Source organism: Melospiza melodia, chromosome 6 (assembly GCF_035770615.1).
Source record: "Melospiza melodia melodia isolate bMelMel2 chromosome 6, bMelMel2.pri, whole genome shotgun sequence".
NCBI classification, from domain to species: domain Eukaryota; kingdom Metazoa; phylum Chordata; class Aves; order Passeriformes; family Passerellidae; genus Melospiza; species Melospiza melodia.
Window position 1 is genome coordinate 57,803,442 of NC_086199.1, and position 15,247 is coordinate 57,818,688.

Sequence of the window (15,247 nt, forward strand, 5' to 3'; positions counted from 1 at the left end):
AGTAATAATAATAATAATAATAATAATAGTATCGCAGCTCTTAAAAAGGAAACTTAAGGCTCCAATTCCTTAAAAATCTGCTGAAAGCACAGCTGATGTGATATGCCTCATGCCATTTCTAATCCCTGTCCCACTGGGACCCCCTGTTTATGTTCCCCACATTCTGCCTGTTCACCCCAGCTCTGGAATAGTCCTGTGCCTGCCAGCTGCAAAGGGGGGCTGCTCCTGTGCCATCCTCTGGGGTTTGAGAGGCAGCAGATGCAAAACCAGTGGGGCCTGGGGCTCTGGAACACTGGCCTTGCTGCAGGCACAAAGGTAGCAACAGAAAATAAATAGAAGGCAAACACTGGAAGAAAAACATTTCTCTGCTTGTTTTAGTTTTATGCTGGGGAAACAAATTTGTGGATGTGTTTGTTGAGGAGGTGATGTATCCATGTGTGGGAGAACAGTGTCTTTGCCTTTTCCCCTGAATGTTTGGAGAGGGGAAGGGAAGGCCCTGTACATAGCAATGCCCTTTTGTTATAAGCCCATTTTTTATATATATAAACCACTCTTGCTGTAATCCATTATATTGGGAAGGACTCTGAGGATATTTTGCTTACATTTCACATACGGGTCCAGTCCAATGCCAGCCACAGTCATTGGGAGTGTTTGGATGAAGTTTGTTTTTTTGCTATGGATCCAAGTCCTCCAATATTCTTCTTTTGAAAACTTTTGGGGCTGTGAAATGCTTCTATAGAGATCCTGCTCTTGTAAAAGACAAAACAGCTTCTCGTTGTTGTGAATTTTGGTTTTATATGAGGTATTTCAGCTACTTCTCAGTGAAGCAGCAGCATGGGCCTCAGGGAGAAAACCCTAACCCTGCTCCTCCCCACAGCATTTGGAACTGCAGGAGGAATCTCTCTTCCAGCACCATTGTAGAAAGTCCAGGCAGATCCCAGACCTGACCAAAGGTTACAGGCTGGAGACAGAAACACTGACTAACCCAGGACAGAGCAGAAATATGTAAATAGTGGGGAAGTCATCCCACAGGCATGTCTCTGTTCACTCTGGAGCACAGGAGGAGCAGAGTGTTCTTGTGTTCAAGGGCAAAGGCTCTCAGAACACAGCAGTGTTTCCCCATTCTCACGCACAGACACAGTTAGGGCTGGCTCTGCTGTGCCCAGCGTGTTCAGGGAGTGGTGATGCCTCTCCTCATGTTTGAATCTGTTGTTTTGGGGCAGGCTAGAAGCTGGCAGCAAGAGCTGAGAGGTAGCCTGGTCCTTATTTCCTGGTGCTTACCTAAAAAACATCTTTTAACCTCGCAGCCAAAATCATAGCATTATCTCGTAGCTCAGGATAAAATATGCAAATTTAAATAAGAGATAAGTGGCAGTGTTTTAGTAGTAAATCATTCTTCCTCAGTCCAGTAGCAAGGTCAAGTGGAAAAGCAAGAATAGCTAATTTCTGGGGCAGATTACTAAAGTGCAAGCTCATTTTGTATTTCCTTATTGTTCCTTTTTTATTAACAAAAGTGGGATTTAATTCTTACAAACCTATCATGGTCATGTCAGGTCTGAACAGCTTCACCAACTGCCTGGGAAAGCTCCTTTCCAGTAGCTGTCATCTTGTAGCACTTGTAAAGTCTGCCAACCTGCAGCTTAAAAGGTAAAAACACGTGTATTAGCACAGAGAGATGTGCTAATGGAGAGGTAAATAGATGTGAGCTTTGGCCAGCAATCAAGACTTCCTTTACTTTCCCCATCACCAGTAAAAGAAAGATGAGAGAAATTTGACAAAAAATAAATGCCAGAAACCAGCTTGTGAGGGAGAATTTACTGCTGCCAGTCTCTGACTGGGCTGTACCATTTCTGAGCACAGGCTACAGGGTCTTGGTAGTCTTTTAATTATCAACTGTGCATTAAAGATGATGTTTGGAGATGCAGACTACTGCACCTGTGGAATGTGTAATAGCTCACAGATCTTCACTCTAAACCCAGGAGAAGTATGGATGGCTGACATTTCTTCTGATGTATTTTTATCCAAAGAACTTGAAGTGTTATCTTAATACTGTCAGGATTATTGTGCTTGTCTGGTCTGATATGCTGAAGATAAGCTAGAGAATTTCTTTCACTAATTTCTGCAGTGGAAGGAAGGAGCCCTTGTATAATTATCCAGTGTAGACAGAATTTATTCCACAGCAAAAACATCCATTTGTCCTGTGTGTAACCAGAGAGTTTCTGTTTCCTCCAGTGAGAGCCAGACCAGCCCCTGTTCAGGGGGCTAGCAGAGCTGTCTCCAAGATTCTTGAGAGAAATTTTGCACTTTTCTCTCTCTTCTCAAGAGGTAAATTACATTTTGTACCACTTGGATTACTTTGTCCAGCACTTAGATTGGTGATGGCTGATGCCAACAAAGCAGCTGTACATGGACAGTAGGAAAATGTGTGTCAGGCAAAAGGGACAGACCAAGAAACAAAATGAACATTCAAAGTCTCTGGCTTGTTTAATATTCCACAGTCCTAGAGAAAACAACCTAATAGTGACATTTTTAATATGCCATGTCCCAAGAAGGGTACAGCTTGTATAATTTTCCTTTTCTTCCTTCCCTCCTCCCCTGCTTTCCAGTGGTATTTATTTATGTCACTCCAGGCTTTGGCCAATGCTCTACAGTGGGAAAACATAATTTTTCCACTTTCAATTTGTGCAAAAAATTTCTCTCCCTTCCCATGAAAGGAAATGGGATACAAAGACAGCCCTGGTGCTTGGTAATTCCCTTCTGGATTGCTTATTGGCACAATGTGGCAGTAAATTGCAACATCTTCCCAACTTGACTTTTTGCTCCTTGCAAGAGGATTTAGATTCCCTCTTTTCAGCTTTTCAATGAGATAGATTAGGGGGAGATTGTTCCTCTCCTCACTGGTTACTACCTAGAAAAATACTTCACCCTGCTTTACAGCTGTCCTGCTGTTAACAGTGGAGCAATGGCCTGGGAATCTGAAACCCTCAGTGTGAGCAAGGGGTGGTGGGAGCAAAGGTCCCAGTGTGGAAAGAACAAGGAGTTAACTCTGCTCTGGAGCACCTGCTCTGAGACACTTTAGTTCTGGATTCATGCTAGCAAATTGTCCTGCAGGAAAAGGATTGGAGAACTCTGTGGATACAAAGGATAACTTCACACTTGGAAATGTTTGTTTTTTCTTGCAACCACCTGACAAAGCTTGGGCAGGTAGCTGATGTGTCAAAGCAATGACTTTTTTCCCCAAATCCCATTTTCTTGAAAAGGCAAGTCCTCATTCTGTCGGGCACTTTGCATGTCTCTTTCTCCAGGGGCTTTCATGTGCCTTGCTTACACACAGGTATTACAGCAGCAAAAAATAAAGCCTTTGTTAATACCACAATCCCCTTTAATCAACTCTTCTCTGCTTTCTTTTAAATTAAGTACTTCAAAGCTACTCTCTGAGACAGGGAGAGCTCTCCTAGCAGTGTTCTCTGCTCTGCAGCTCTCAGCTCCATGGGATGCAGCCTTGGTCTTTGCCTGAGCCAGGGCTGTGCTCTGCAGGTTATCTGTGGGACCCCACCCTGTCACTCAAGTGTTCCCAAAAGGGATGGAGAGCTGGTTCTGAAAATGCAGCTCTTACTGAACTAAAATCTGGCAGATTATGTAAATTTTTGAGATTTTTGCAAAATTTGGATGAAAACCAAAAAGAAAGCCTCTTGTATAGTCAGAATGAACCTACACTTACTCCTTTTATATGTACTAATGAGCTGTTTAATTATCAAACATTACAAATCTGAATTACTTTATGTGACTGAAAAATCCACTGGCTTTAAAAAAAGAACCTCTGAGGGCACATCATCTTCCAAGGTGTCCGCCTCTGTGAAGCTGTGGGAACACGTTCAGTGTCAGTGATGGATCCATGCTGGGAGGGTAAAACAGCCCAAACCAGGAGAGGATGTTGCACACTAAAGCTGAAGGGGATGTGGCCAGACAAGAGTTTATCAGTGAAGATGTTGCCCACTCAGTTTTCTGTCAAGTACAAGAAGGAAGGACCAGAAAAGGAGACCAGATGATGACACAAAATGTTGGGCAAGTCTGCTCCATGAGCTGTGCTCCTTGGCACTGCAGTGAGGCAAACCATGGCTCTGTGAATCCAAGTCAGGGAAAACAATTGCAGAAACAGGGTTGTAACCTTTAGTTCATCACAAAAAAATCTCCTCCTAGGAATCATCAATAGCACAAAGGCATTGCTGCCTCTGCTCTCCATAACTCACCTTCAGTAGTCACTGGACCTGTCCCAAAGTTAAGTGCGTCACTGGTACCCCACTGATAAGGAACTGCAGCCCTGCTTTTGCCAGACAGGTGAGGACATCCTGGGATTCCTTTCTGAGAGGTTTATAAGCTTGGCTGTTCTCCTGCTGCCCTGTAGGAAGCACCACATAAAACCTGAAGTGTGTGACTTGTTACTTGTAAGAGAAGGCTTGGGTTTGAGTTTAGCTCCTTTGCATGGGCCAAAACTGCCATTTGAGTGGTGTGAAGGTTAAACAGCTTCACTCTTGGAGCTGTGAGCATAGTTAAAGGATTTTGGAAAGGACAATAACTGATAATTGGCCTGATGTGATGTGGAAAATATGCATTTCCTCCTCAGTCTCAGTGCCCCTCTCTCCCTGCCAGTGTTATCACTTGTTTGCATTCCATGAGATATCACAGAGGTCACTTGCAGCAAATATGTCAGCATTCAAACTCGGGAAGCCACTGTGGTTGGACTCTGCCCTTCACTCTGGCACCAGCAAAGTTTGGCTGTCCCTTCTGCACCAGGCTGCTGCTTGCCAGGAGGGGGGAGTGTGGATGGACCTGGAGGCTGAGGGCACAGGTGCCAGGGCAGCACTGCTGGCTTGGCAAAGCAGTCACCCACCCTAGCAAGTGTTCACTTGTGGAGCAAGGTTCCTGCTTTGTCCAGCTCCTGTGCAGAGTGAGGGATTTTCACCTGCTTCTGGTCTGAGCTGTGGCCTCACTGCTGGTAGAACATGTGGATATTTGTCAGGTCTGGGTGAGAGATGTTCCAGCCCATAACAGACAGGGAGATCTGCTCTTTGTGCTTTGGGGAGCTCCTTGCCCTGTGCCAGAGGTTCCCTGTAGCAGTAATTCTTGCAGTGTGTGTGATGATTGAGTTGTGAATTGTTCAGAACTGGCTGCTGAATTTGAGATGGGCCAAATGGACCCATGATCCTCATATGGATTGTATGTGTTCCCATCCATCATCACATTTACACTAGAGAATTCCCAATTTTATTCAAACACAGCCTTCCATTGGTGGGTCTCCTGTGCCATCAAGAGAAAAAGCAAGCTAAAATATGCACAGATTTGTCTGTGTTTCCTGAAAAGGAGGATATTGGGTACTGATCAGAGATACAAATTAGCTGCATACTTTGGGCCAGCAACTAAAGACCTCAGGTGGTGACTCTTAGTTCACCTCTTATTAAATATTTGCTGTATAAAATAAATGCAAAATATTACTCTGGCTTTTACAGTCCAAACTCATGCAATTTTCCATGGAATATGAACCCAGTATTTTGATTTTGAACATCTTATTGGTTAGTGTAGAGAAATCAGATTTAGTAACTGGAAATTCAGCAGCTTCAGAGCTCTCTTTTAGGTCACACATGCAACCACTCCATCCTAAACTTCCTGCAGACACCCAGATTTTCACAGATTCACTTGAAGGTCAGGTGAGGAGAAGTGTTTGGCAGGAGCAGGGGAGTCCTCCTCCCTGCGTACCCCTACAGAGATGGACCCTTTACAGGAGATTCTGCCACAGGGAATTCTCAATCCAGGACGTTAAAATCTAATTATTTGACTTTAAAAATACATTATGTTCTTAAAATTAAAAAATGTATTAATAATACATTAACATGAAACTACAATATTTATTAGCTTCAAAATTACAGTCTCTAATTCCAAACCACCTTAAAAAGGCTTGAAGGAACCTCTGTAGTTTGCCCAGCCCCTGAAGGGCTTCTAGAAAAGTAAAAATTATTCAAATTTCCAAAGCTTCAACATGCCTTGCTGCTGCCTTTGCAGCAGCCTCTCCCACAGCAGTGAGGGAACTTGTGGTTCACAAGGTGTTATTATGTCTTGAGGGCTGGTCTGATTAAAACAGAAGTGGGAAAATAAAGGTCTTTGAGGCTTTATTTCAGCAAAGTATTTCAGCACAGTGAAAGTAAATTAAAGCTGAAGCTTCTGCTGAAATACTGTGTTGAATCAAAGCCTAAAACAGTAATTTGCCTGTCCCCTCATGCTTTAATTGATGAGGTGAGGCATGACCTGATTGCAACTCCTGCTGCTCTGTAGTCATTGGAAAGAATTATTTTATTAGTGCTCAGATAATTTACTGGATTACAATTAATTTGGGTCAAACAAAAATATGTTAAGACCAAATTCTGCTGTTTATATTGGTCATAATCTTTTTCCTCTCAGGGACAGGTAAATATATTTGTTGTGGAAGAAACTTTTCAGTTTGAGAATTTTTCCTGATAAAACTGTGGGTTTGTGTCTGTCTGCTTAGCAGCAGTGGCTGAGGTGTAGAGCACTGGTTGCATTCGATTTCCATCTGTGCCACCAGTGGGCTTTGAGCTTCTGTCACCTTCAGCTGTCCTGGTGTGTGACCTTCCCTCCTGCAGTTTCTGCCCCTCTCAGCCTCTCTGGTACTGACAGAGGAGAGGCAAATGGCATCAGACAGCCCCCACCTCCTTCCCTCTGCCTATAGCAACAGGGAGGGACCAGTTTCACCTTGGCATCATATGTGTGTGATAGCTTTAGTCATGTTCATATTAAATGGTTTTCCCTGGTCCTTGCATTGTTCAGCCCAGCCAGTCACTGTCTTGTCTCTTAAATTTCCATCCCAGCCCCTTTGCCCTCAGTTTCCTTTTTACCTGCTCATCAGGCTCATTTTGTCTCTCTCCCCTCCCAGGTCTACCTCCCAGATCTTAATTTTACCTCCTTGCATTTAATTCAGCCTCTTCCTTTCTTTTCCTTTTCCTTTTCCTTTTCCTTTTCCTTTTCCTTTTCCTTTTCCTTTTCCTTTTCCTTTTCCTTTTCCTTTACCTTTTCCTTTTCCTTTTCCTTTTCCTTTTCCTTTTCCTTTTCCTTTTCCTTTCCTTTCCTTCCTTTCCTTTCCTTTCCTTTCCTTTCCTTTCCTTTCCTTTCCTTTCCTTTCCTTTCCTTTCCTTTCCTTTCCTTTCCTTTCCTTTCCTTTCCTTTCCTTTCCTTTCCTTTCCTTTCCTTTCCTTTCCTTTCCTTTCCTTTCCTTTCCTTTCCTTTCCTTTCCTTTCCTTTCCTTTCCTTTCCTTTCCTTTCCTTTCCTTTCCTTTCCTTTCCTTTCCTTTCTCTTTCCTTTCCTTTCTCCTTTCCTTTCTCTTCTCCTCTCCTTTCTCCTCTCCTCTCCTTTCTCCTCTCCTCTCCTCTCCTCTCCTCTCCTCTCCTCTCCTCTCCTCTCCTCTCCTCTCCTCTCCTCTCCTCTCCTCTCCTCTCCTCTCCTCTCCTCTCCTCTCCTCTCCTCTCCTCTCCTCTCCTCTCCTCTCCTCTCCTCTCCTCTCCTCTCCTCTCCTCTCCTCTCCTCTCCTCTCCTCTCCTCTCCCTTCCCCAAGGGCTCACTTCAAGAGCTGACCTGCAGGAATGCTGCAGGAGCTCACTGCAGCCAGGTGGAGTTTGGAGACTGTCATTTCTGACACTTAGAAGTTGTCATTTATGTCTTGTCCCTGACGCTATTACTTAGTCTTATCAACCTGATTAATAATGCTGCTCTTATTTATTCTTATGAACACAGAGAAACCTTTATTTTGTCAGGGCCTTGGAGTGCACTGTATCTGCCCTGAATTACAGCAGTGCTGCCTGCTCTCCATCTCCACCCAAAGTCTATCAGGCTGCCACGGATTTTACTTCCACTTGCCCTTTACTTGATGCTTTTCAAGTTTTCTACTTTGTCCTTTCCACCTCTGCAGCCTGTTTGTGCTGGAGGGGAGCTGGGCTGAGCCCTTGACTTGTAGCCTCTCCCCAGAGTCCTTCAGAGTCCTCTGCAAACCTCTCAGACTGTTTTATCTTGCAGATTTGTCACAGACCTCTGTGAGAGACTGGAGTTAATCCAGGATCAGGAGAGGCATGGAAGGATCTAGAAGGGAAGTGTCAGGGATTTGTTTTGGCTACACAGCTCATCAGTGGCCCAAGTGTAGGAGCTGTCCCAGAAAAGCAGGGCCATGGCCTGTGATGAGGAGACATCCTGGTGTGTAATACCCATGTGAGTCGAGGGATGGGAAGGACAGAGCCTCCAGACTCCAGCCTCAGGTGGGAGGAAGCTCTCCTGAGCAGACAAGGGATGTGTGTCAGGGAGGTAACTCAAAGTGCTTGTGGGCTGAGCATGAATGTGTCAACAGGGCGGATGAAAGACTTCAGCAAATGTGGGCAGAGCAACATCATTTAATCAGCAGGGAGAGATGAGGAATATAAAAGGTTGTGGAAAAGTAAACAGTGGAAACACTTTTTTTGTGAATTTACGTTTTTGGCTGTGTTTCTCAATGTGAGGGAGCAGGGAGCCCAGACTGGGTGAGTTGGTCCCAGTCCAGGGCACGGTCCAGAGCACTGGCACAGCTCAGAGCTGGCACCAGCCTGGGGTGACAGAGCTGCTGGGTGGCTTGGCCCTGCATGTGAGGGGTGCCTCCCTCTTCTCCTGGCTGAGGAACCTTGTCTGTCCCTCAGGGGAGGTGGAGGAATGAAAGGGATATTCCTGCTTTCTCCTTCAATGCAAATGCCAAACTGACTGTGGAGGTGCATGTCAATAGTAAGCTAGGATCAGGGAGCCAAACCAGCAAGTGGTTGTTTGTGCTAGAGGCTCAATCCTGGATTTGGGAGATGCTCAGTGTGTGAAGCTTCCTTGGGCCTGTGAGAAGTTCTAGGTGTGGAGGGAGAAGCAGGAAGGAATGGCTGTTGGCTGTTGTCAGAAAGAGACTTATCAAGGGTATTTGTGGAATATTTCCATTGGGAGTAGAAATTGTAACTGAATATGACTTCAGCAGTTTGAGAGAGTTGGTGACTTGCAGTGTGCAACAAGGCACAGTCCTTGAAAAAGCACAGCCAGCACTGACATCCCAGCCAGGACAGTGTCCATCCCCTGCAGCAGCTTGTCCTTCTCAGAGCGTGCTAACTGTGCTGTGATAAGATATGGATGCAGCCTAAGCTTGGGGTTATTTGTTGGTTGCCAACCCAGAAATTGCTACAAGACATTCTCCCTATCTAAAGGACAGAAAAGGTTCTTGTTAAGTCACAGTGATTTGCTTTTTGATGTAGACTTGAACGGTGTTCATAAGCCATCTCCAAAATTCAGCTGAGTCACAGCTGTGTCTGAAATCCTGGTGCCTCAGCTCTTAGTCTGAGCTTGCACCTCCCCAGCCAGCGACACAACAAGGAAAAGGTTCTGTGTGCTATCATGAGAAAATGATTTGGGAAACAAAATAGCCCAGAGGAACATAAATCAACTCTGAGTGGGAAAGAAGCAATGTCATATTTTGCCTGTAACATGATAAAGGATCTCTTCAAGAGAAATTTGTCTTTAAGAACTGTCTCAATATACTTGTATAATCTTGTATTACTGCCTTCACGGGGAGAAGATCAAGCACTGAAGGTTTTTTTAATCTAGTGAATAAAAAGGCACAGAGAAAGCCAAAATGTTGGCAAATTCCAAATAATTTCTTTACAAGATGAAAAAAACCCATGGAAATCAAGAAGTGTCAACAACAGCTAGAACATTATGCAGCATTCCTGTAAAAATGCACAGGCCAAATGGAAAAGCCCACTCTCCAAACCAGCTCTCTGAACTGCCATAGAGTATTAAAAGTGAAAATATTTTGAAAATCTAATTTTGATCATTCTGTTGCTTTACTTTGTGTGCTTCACACACCTTAAAGAAAATAAACCATCTGACCTTACTGCTTAATTCTCATAAACAAGAACAGTTGGATAATGTGTGGGTTGCACATTTTGAAAGGAAAAACTGGAGCACACTTGGTTTCCCAGGGTAGGCCTTTCTTTTTTTACTTTACTGAACATGCTTCTCATCAGTAATATCCCTTTAAAAGGTTCTGAACTGTATTTTGGAGATTTAGGCTGGGGGTTCCTTTATACATATCACCTCTGAATTTTATCTTACAAACTGTGAAATTTCACTGAAGTGAAAGATGTGTATTCATTCTAAATATGAAACTTTCCAGCTAGGGCAGGCACTTTGTACAAGCAGGAGTTTGGTGACAGCTGTAGGAGTCCTGCAGGAGTCCAGCAGGGATGGCAGCAGGAGATTCTGGGGGCTGGAAGCTTGGAGGGGATGTTTCATGGGGATGAGATGTTCCAGAAGGAAAGATTTTCTGAGGCTCAATTTAAGAGCTGTGTGTGGAGTGCTGAAGTGCAGAGGCCAAGGCGCTGCCAGGGCGGTGTTACTGGTGCTGGGGTGCTGGCAGAGGGCACCCCTACTAGAGTGGGTGCTGCCACAGGACACCCCCAGCACTCTGCTCCCTGCCCTGCCCCAGCTGGCTCCCAGGAAAGCTCAGGAAGAGATTCCAGTGGCCTGTGCTGGAGGCTGAAAGCCTCCCCAGCGTGGGAATAGCAGGCACAAGAGGCTGCAGGGGCTGATTTACGTCACAGCACTGCGTGTAACACAACATGTTACAAAAGGGCATTTTACAGAGAGGAAACAAATACTCACTGAAGAGCAGAAGAATGTTTGTCTTCCTGCTTTTAGCTTAACGTGGCTCTTTTTTTAGTTGCTCAGCTAAGATGAATTTGTTGTAGGTGAAAATGCCAGGGAGTCATTGAAGTGATCTTGAGGAAGTGCTGGGAGTCTGTACCATGTTCCACAGCTCTTCCAAAGCACACCAGTGTGCTTGCTGTGCTAAATGCTTGAGACCAAAATACGAGGCCATGGCAGCACCATTGCTTCTTATAAAAAAAATATATATAAAAATTAGAGAAATGCATCATTTTACAACAACCTTGTGTCAGGCAACATTTGTTATAAATCCATGCTGCGATTGTCAGATCTTAAAGGAAGTGTCAATTAAAACCAAGCCAGCAGATTATTTGCAGTAAAACAATTTTAAAGTAAAGTAAAGTACGAGGCTTTGCTCTTCCCCAACATTTTCTCTCTTTGTCCCCTAATTCTCCTTTTTCTCATGCAGCAAACTTTGAAGGTAAATCACTGATGGGAACAAACAGGTGAAACCTTTCCTCTGGCTCTGGAACAATTCACAACTGAAGTAAAAATGCTGATGAAGGTTATTCTGGTGGAGGTCTGATGCCACCTAAAGTCTCCACCAAGTCTTGCAGTAGAAGAAATGAGCATCTTTCCCCAGCATTTTAAAGCAGTAACAGCTCTGCAGTTATTATTTATACTTCTTTGTAGCTACATTAAGCAGAAGTTTGCAATGCAAGAAAATTAGTTCAGTCACGTTGGATCCAAATTTCTGTCATCTCAGCCTGTGAGAGGCAGACAATGTAGCTGTGATATGGAGAGCTTGTTTTTATTCCCCTGATGTTAAAACCCACTTGGTCATGATGTTCCTTAATTTTTAACATTTGGAAACCATGTGACTGCAAAAAGGGAATTGGATTCAGTAGATGGAAGGACATTTGCCATGATAATATCAAGCCTTAAGGTTTAGGAGCTACCAACCTGTATTTTAGAGTACTCTGCTGAGCAGGATCAATACCTTTATCACTGAAGTTGGTTAATAAGTCCTTTAAAATGTATTATAATAAAAAGATGCTATTGTCAAAAAATACACTATCTTTGAAAAATGTGTTGCTTTTACCAGCTTTCCTTTGGAACAGGTATTGATTGTTGGGGGCTTTTTATATCTGATTTGGTAGAGTTTTTTGTGAGGATTTTTTTCCCAATTTTATTTTACTTTTCGTTTGCCCTTTGTTCCTGTAGTTAAGAACATTACTATTATGTTGTTTTACTTCTGATATCATCCTAACAGCCAAGATCTGAATTTGCTTTTGGGTTTTAAGAATTGTTCAAAGTGGCTGCTTTTGAGTGCTTTTGGGAACATGGAATCTTGACTTCTAGATCAAACCATCTGCTATGAAACAAATGGATTGTATTTTGAAACAGACAGGTTCTAGTTTTGTACCTTTGGTTTGAGGTGTGCTGTGAGCTGCCACACTGCACAGCACAGAGAGGGTAGGGACTGGAAGGAGACCAAGGCCTGTCTGAAGACACGAGTGCCAGAGGCAGCACCTTGGGCACTTGTATTTCAACAGTCTCTCAGCGGGTGGAAGGTGTTGTGAGCCAAGAACAGCCTTTGCTGACCTGGTTGTTGCTCTCTCCCCAGCACCCTGTCGAGCTGCTCCCACGCTGTAGTGGCCCTGCTGTACCCCTTCTCCTGGCAGCACACCTTCATTCCTGTCCTGCCCTCGTCCATGATTGACATCGTGTGCTGCCCTACCCCCTTCCTGGTGGGACTGCTCTCCAGCTCCCTGCCCAAACTCAAGGACCTGCCCGTAGAGGAGGTAGGAGCTGGCACCACAATTGTTTGCCTGGAGTAAAGCTGGCCTCTCCTAGGAGAGGGCTGCCACTGGGACATAAATCCTCACATGTTTAATTTTTAATCTGCCTCTTTGTTTCTTCTCTGCCTGGTTCTCATCGGCAACTGCCTCTTGGCAAAGCTGCAGCAGTAGCTTAATTCTTCTCTTTTATTCTGCCTCTCTTCCACACCTGGCACCTTGTCAGAGAAAAGTGAATGTTTACCTAGTCACCAGTACTTAGGGTGTAAATATGCTGATTTGTTCTGGAACAAGAGGAAGCCATCTGCTATGACATCTCTTAATCCCTATGGAAGTGGTGCATGAAGCCATAGCCCACACAGGAGACAAAACCTTTAACAGCTTTAACTTCTAAGACTTTGTTGTTACTATATTGGAAATCAAATGAGAGTTGCACTTCATCAGCTCTTCCAGTAAAAAAACCACAAGAATACTCAAGGACACACTCTTTTCTCTCTTGCTCCTATTAGTTTCCTGTCCTTTTTCTAAGGAATTTTCTTGTGCTCGCTTCCAAGGCCCTGTGTGCCTCTGGCCCAGGTAAATCTCTGCTCCATTTCCCTTCTGCTTTCCTAACATTGCTCTTCCACATCTTCCCAGCTCCATCTCTCAGCTTTGCTGCTTTATCAGGAGTATTTCACACCCTTGCCCTTTGGAATCCCTGCTGCCTCCACATTGTTTTCTTTAAACCCCTTGAAACACTTTTCATTTTAACAAAATTATTAGTTATAACTTGGGTAGATTTAAGAAAAAAAACCATTTTAGCTTTTTTAATATATTAATCTAGTATGAGATCTGTTGTATCTATGTTAAATTAGACTTGTAGCTCTAAAGAAAACCTTCATGTTGTTTCATAAAGCACACAACCTCTTGTTTCACAGTAGGAATTTGATTCATGTTGAGGCTTGTTCAGCAGATGATCTTCTGCTATTAAAAACCAATGAACAAATGAATGTTTTCTGTGTCTTCAGATACATTTCACAGCAGTGTTTTCTTTTCTGTAGGCTTTGATGGTTAACCTGGGATCTGATCGATTCATCAGACAGGTAAAGTACAGCTCAGAATGCTGCCGTGCAGTCTGGCAAGCTGTTTACCCCTATGGTCTGATTGGGTTTCTTTGATCAGAGGGATTTGGCAGGAATTGTGTGTGCAAAGGGAAAGCGATGAGGGAAAAAAAAGTTCTCATTTTCTGTTCCACCTGCAAATAAGAACTTCTCAGTAGGCAGAAGGGAGTGAGGCTGTGACTGTCACAAGGAATCAAGAACTGTATTCACAGTGGAAAGAAAACATCCAAAGACAATAACATCGCCTTAGCAAGAAAACTCACACACTGCTGGAGGTGAAAAGGACAAAAATAGCAAAGAAAGTTCCCGAGAGCACAGAGGTGGAGAATAGTTTAATGTGACAGGAAAAGCAGAAACCTTGTAAACAAGGAGATGAGGGATCACCATCTCCTGACAGTCATGTGGTACTAAATAATTTCAAACCAACAGTCTGCAGGTTGCATGGGGAAACTTTGTGTTCAATTCCCTGGCTGGTGAACAGTGGCACAGCTAAGGCTCCTGTGCTTACCTGGCTTCTGCTGAACAAGCATAAAATAAAATGAAGAGAGCAACAGGGGCAAGACCCAGAAAACAAGACAGACTAGAAAACAGTAAAAACCACTGTCAAGGACCAAAGGAGCTGCCTACAACCAACTACAGCAGCTGTGTGTACCCCTAGCAAGATTTCACACAATGTGTATTTAGTTAAACAGGACTATTTGGACTCTTTGTCATGTGAAGAGCTGATTTCACATTTTTGTGTTTACCTGCTCTTTGGATTATCATTCCTGACTTTAATCTTATTAAGAGTGACAAGAAATTTTTAGAAGTATTTGTTAGTTGCGCATAGATTCTCATTCTTTTATATATGTGGCCATGACAGTAGCAGATGCAAATATTTTTCATCTGAATTCTAAACCTGCTGGAAGTATTTGCTGGAGTTCCTGAATAGATTATTGTGGCTTAAAGATCTTTTTTCCCTCCATCAGATGGATGATGAAGACACACTATTGCCTAGAAAATTGCAAGCTGCTCTGGAGCAGGCTCTAGAGAGAAAGAATGAACTGATAAATCAGGATTCAGATAGTGATTCAGATGATGGTAAGTTCCTTTGGAAACAGGGACTTGTGTAATAAACAAATGTAGGTAGAATTGTGATTTTCCATGCAGGAGAAACAAAGATGGGACTTGAGATCTCAAATACCTCTGGTGACATCAAAGGCTGTCTCTGAGCACACAGGAGAATGAGACTGATGTCATCAACAGACAGTGATACCTCACCTGTGGTTTATTTTAATTTCTTTTCAAATGACAAGGACTCCTATGGGTCCCTCTGAACCTTTGCTCAAACAGAGGTTTGCAGTTAACTTGGCCCTAACTCAATCCAGATAATTCTCCAGGCTTAGGGGTGTGTCTGAGTTTGGAATTGCTCTTGGCACTTGGGATTTTCAGGGGAGAAGCAGGTACCACCAGAAAAGAATTTTAGTCCAAGATGGGTTGGGCTGTCTCTGAAGGTTCATATTTCTCTTCAGCAGTGATAAAAACAGCCCAGGGTGAATTGAGATGCCTGTGGTTTAAAGGTATGAAACAGGCCCATATTCAGTTTTTGGAATTTATTTCTAATCATATGCATTACATATATA

The 15,247-nt window shown here is 43.6% G+C and overlaps 1 protein-coding gene across 3 annotated transcripts in view; it reads left to right on the forward strand.

The window, feature by feature from the left end:
- DENND2B (DENN domain containing 2B) overlaps positions 1-15,247 on the forward strand; it is a 152,463-nt gene that overhangs the window by 133,410 nt on the left and 3,806 nt on the right. For all 3 annotated transcript variants that reach the window (XM_063158505.1, XM_063158504.1, XM_063158503.1), the window contains 3 exons: positions 12,354-12,531; positions 13,566-13,607; positions 14,594-14,705. In XM_063158505.1, coding sequence (XP_063014575.1) covers positions 12,354-12,531; positions 13,566-13,607; positions 14,594-14,705 — 332 coding nt within the window. The remainder of the gene's footprint in view (positions 1-12,353; positions 12,532-13,565; positions 13,608-14,593; positions 14,706-15,247) is intronic.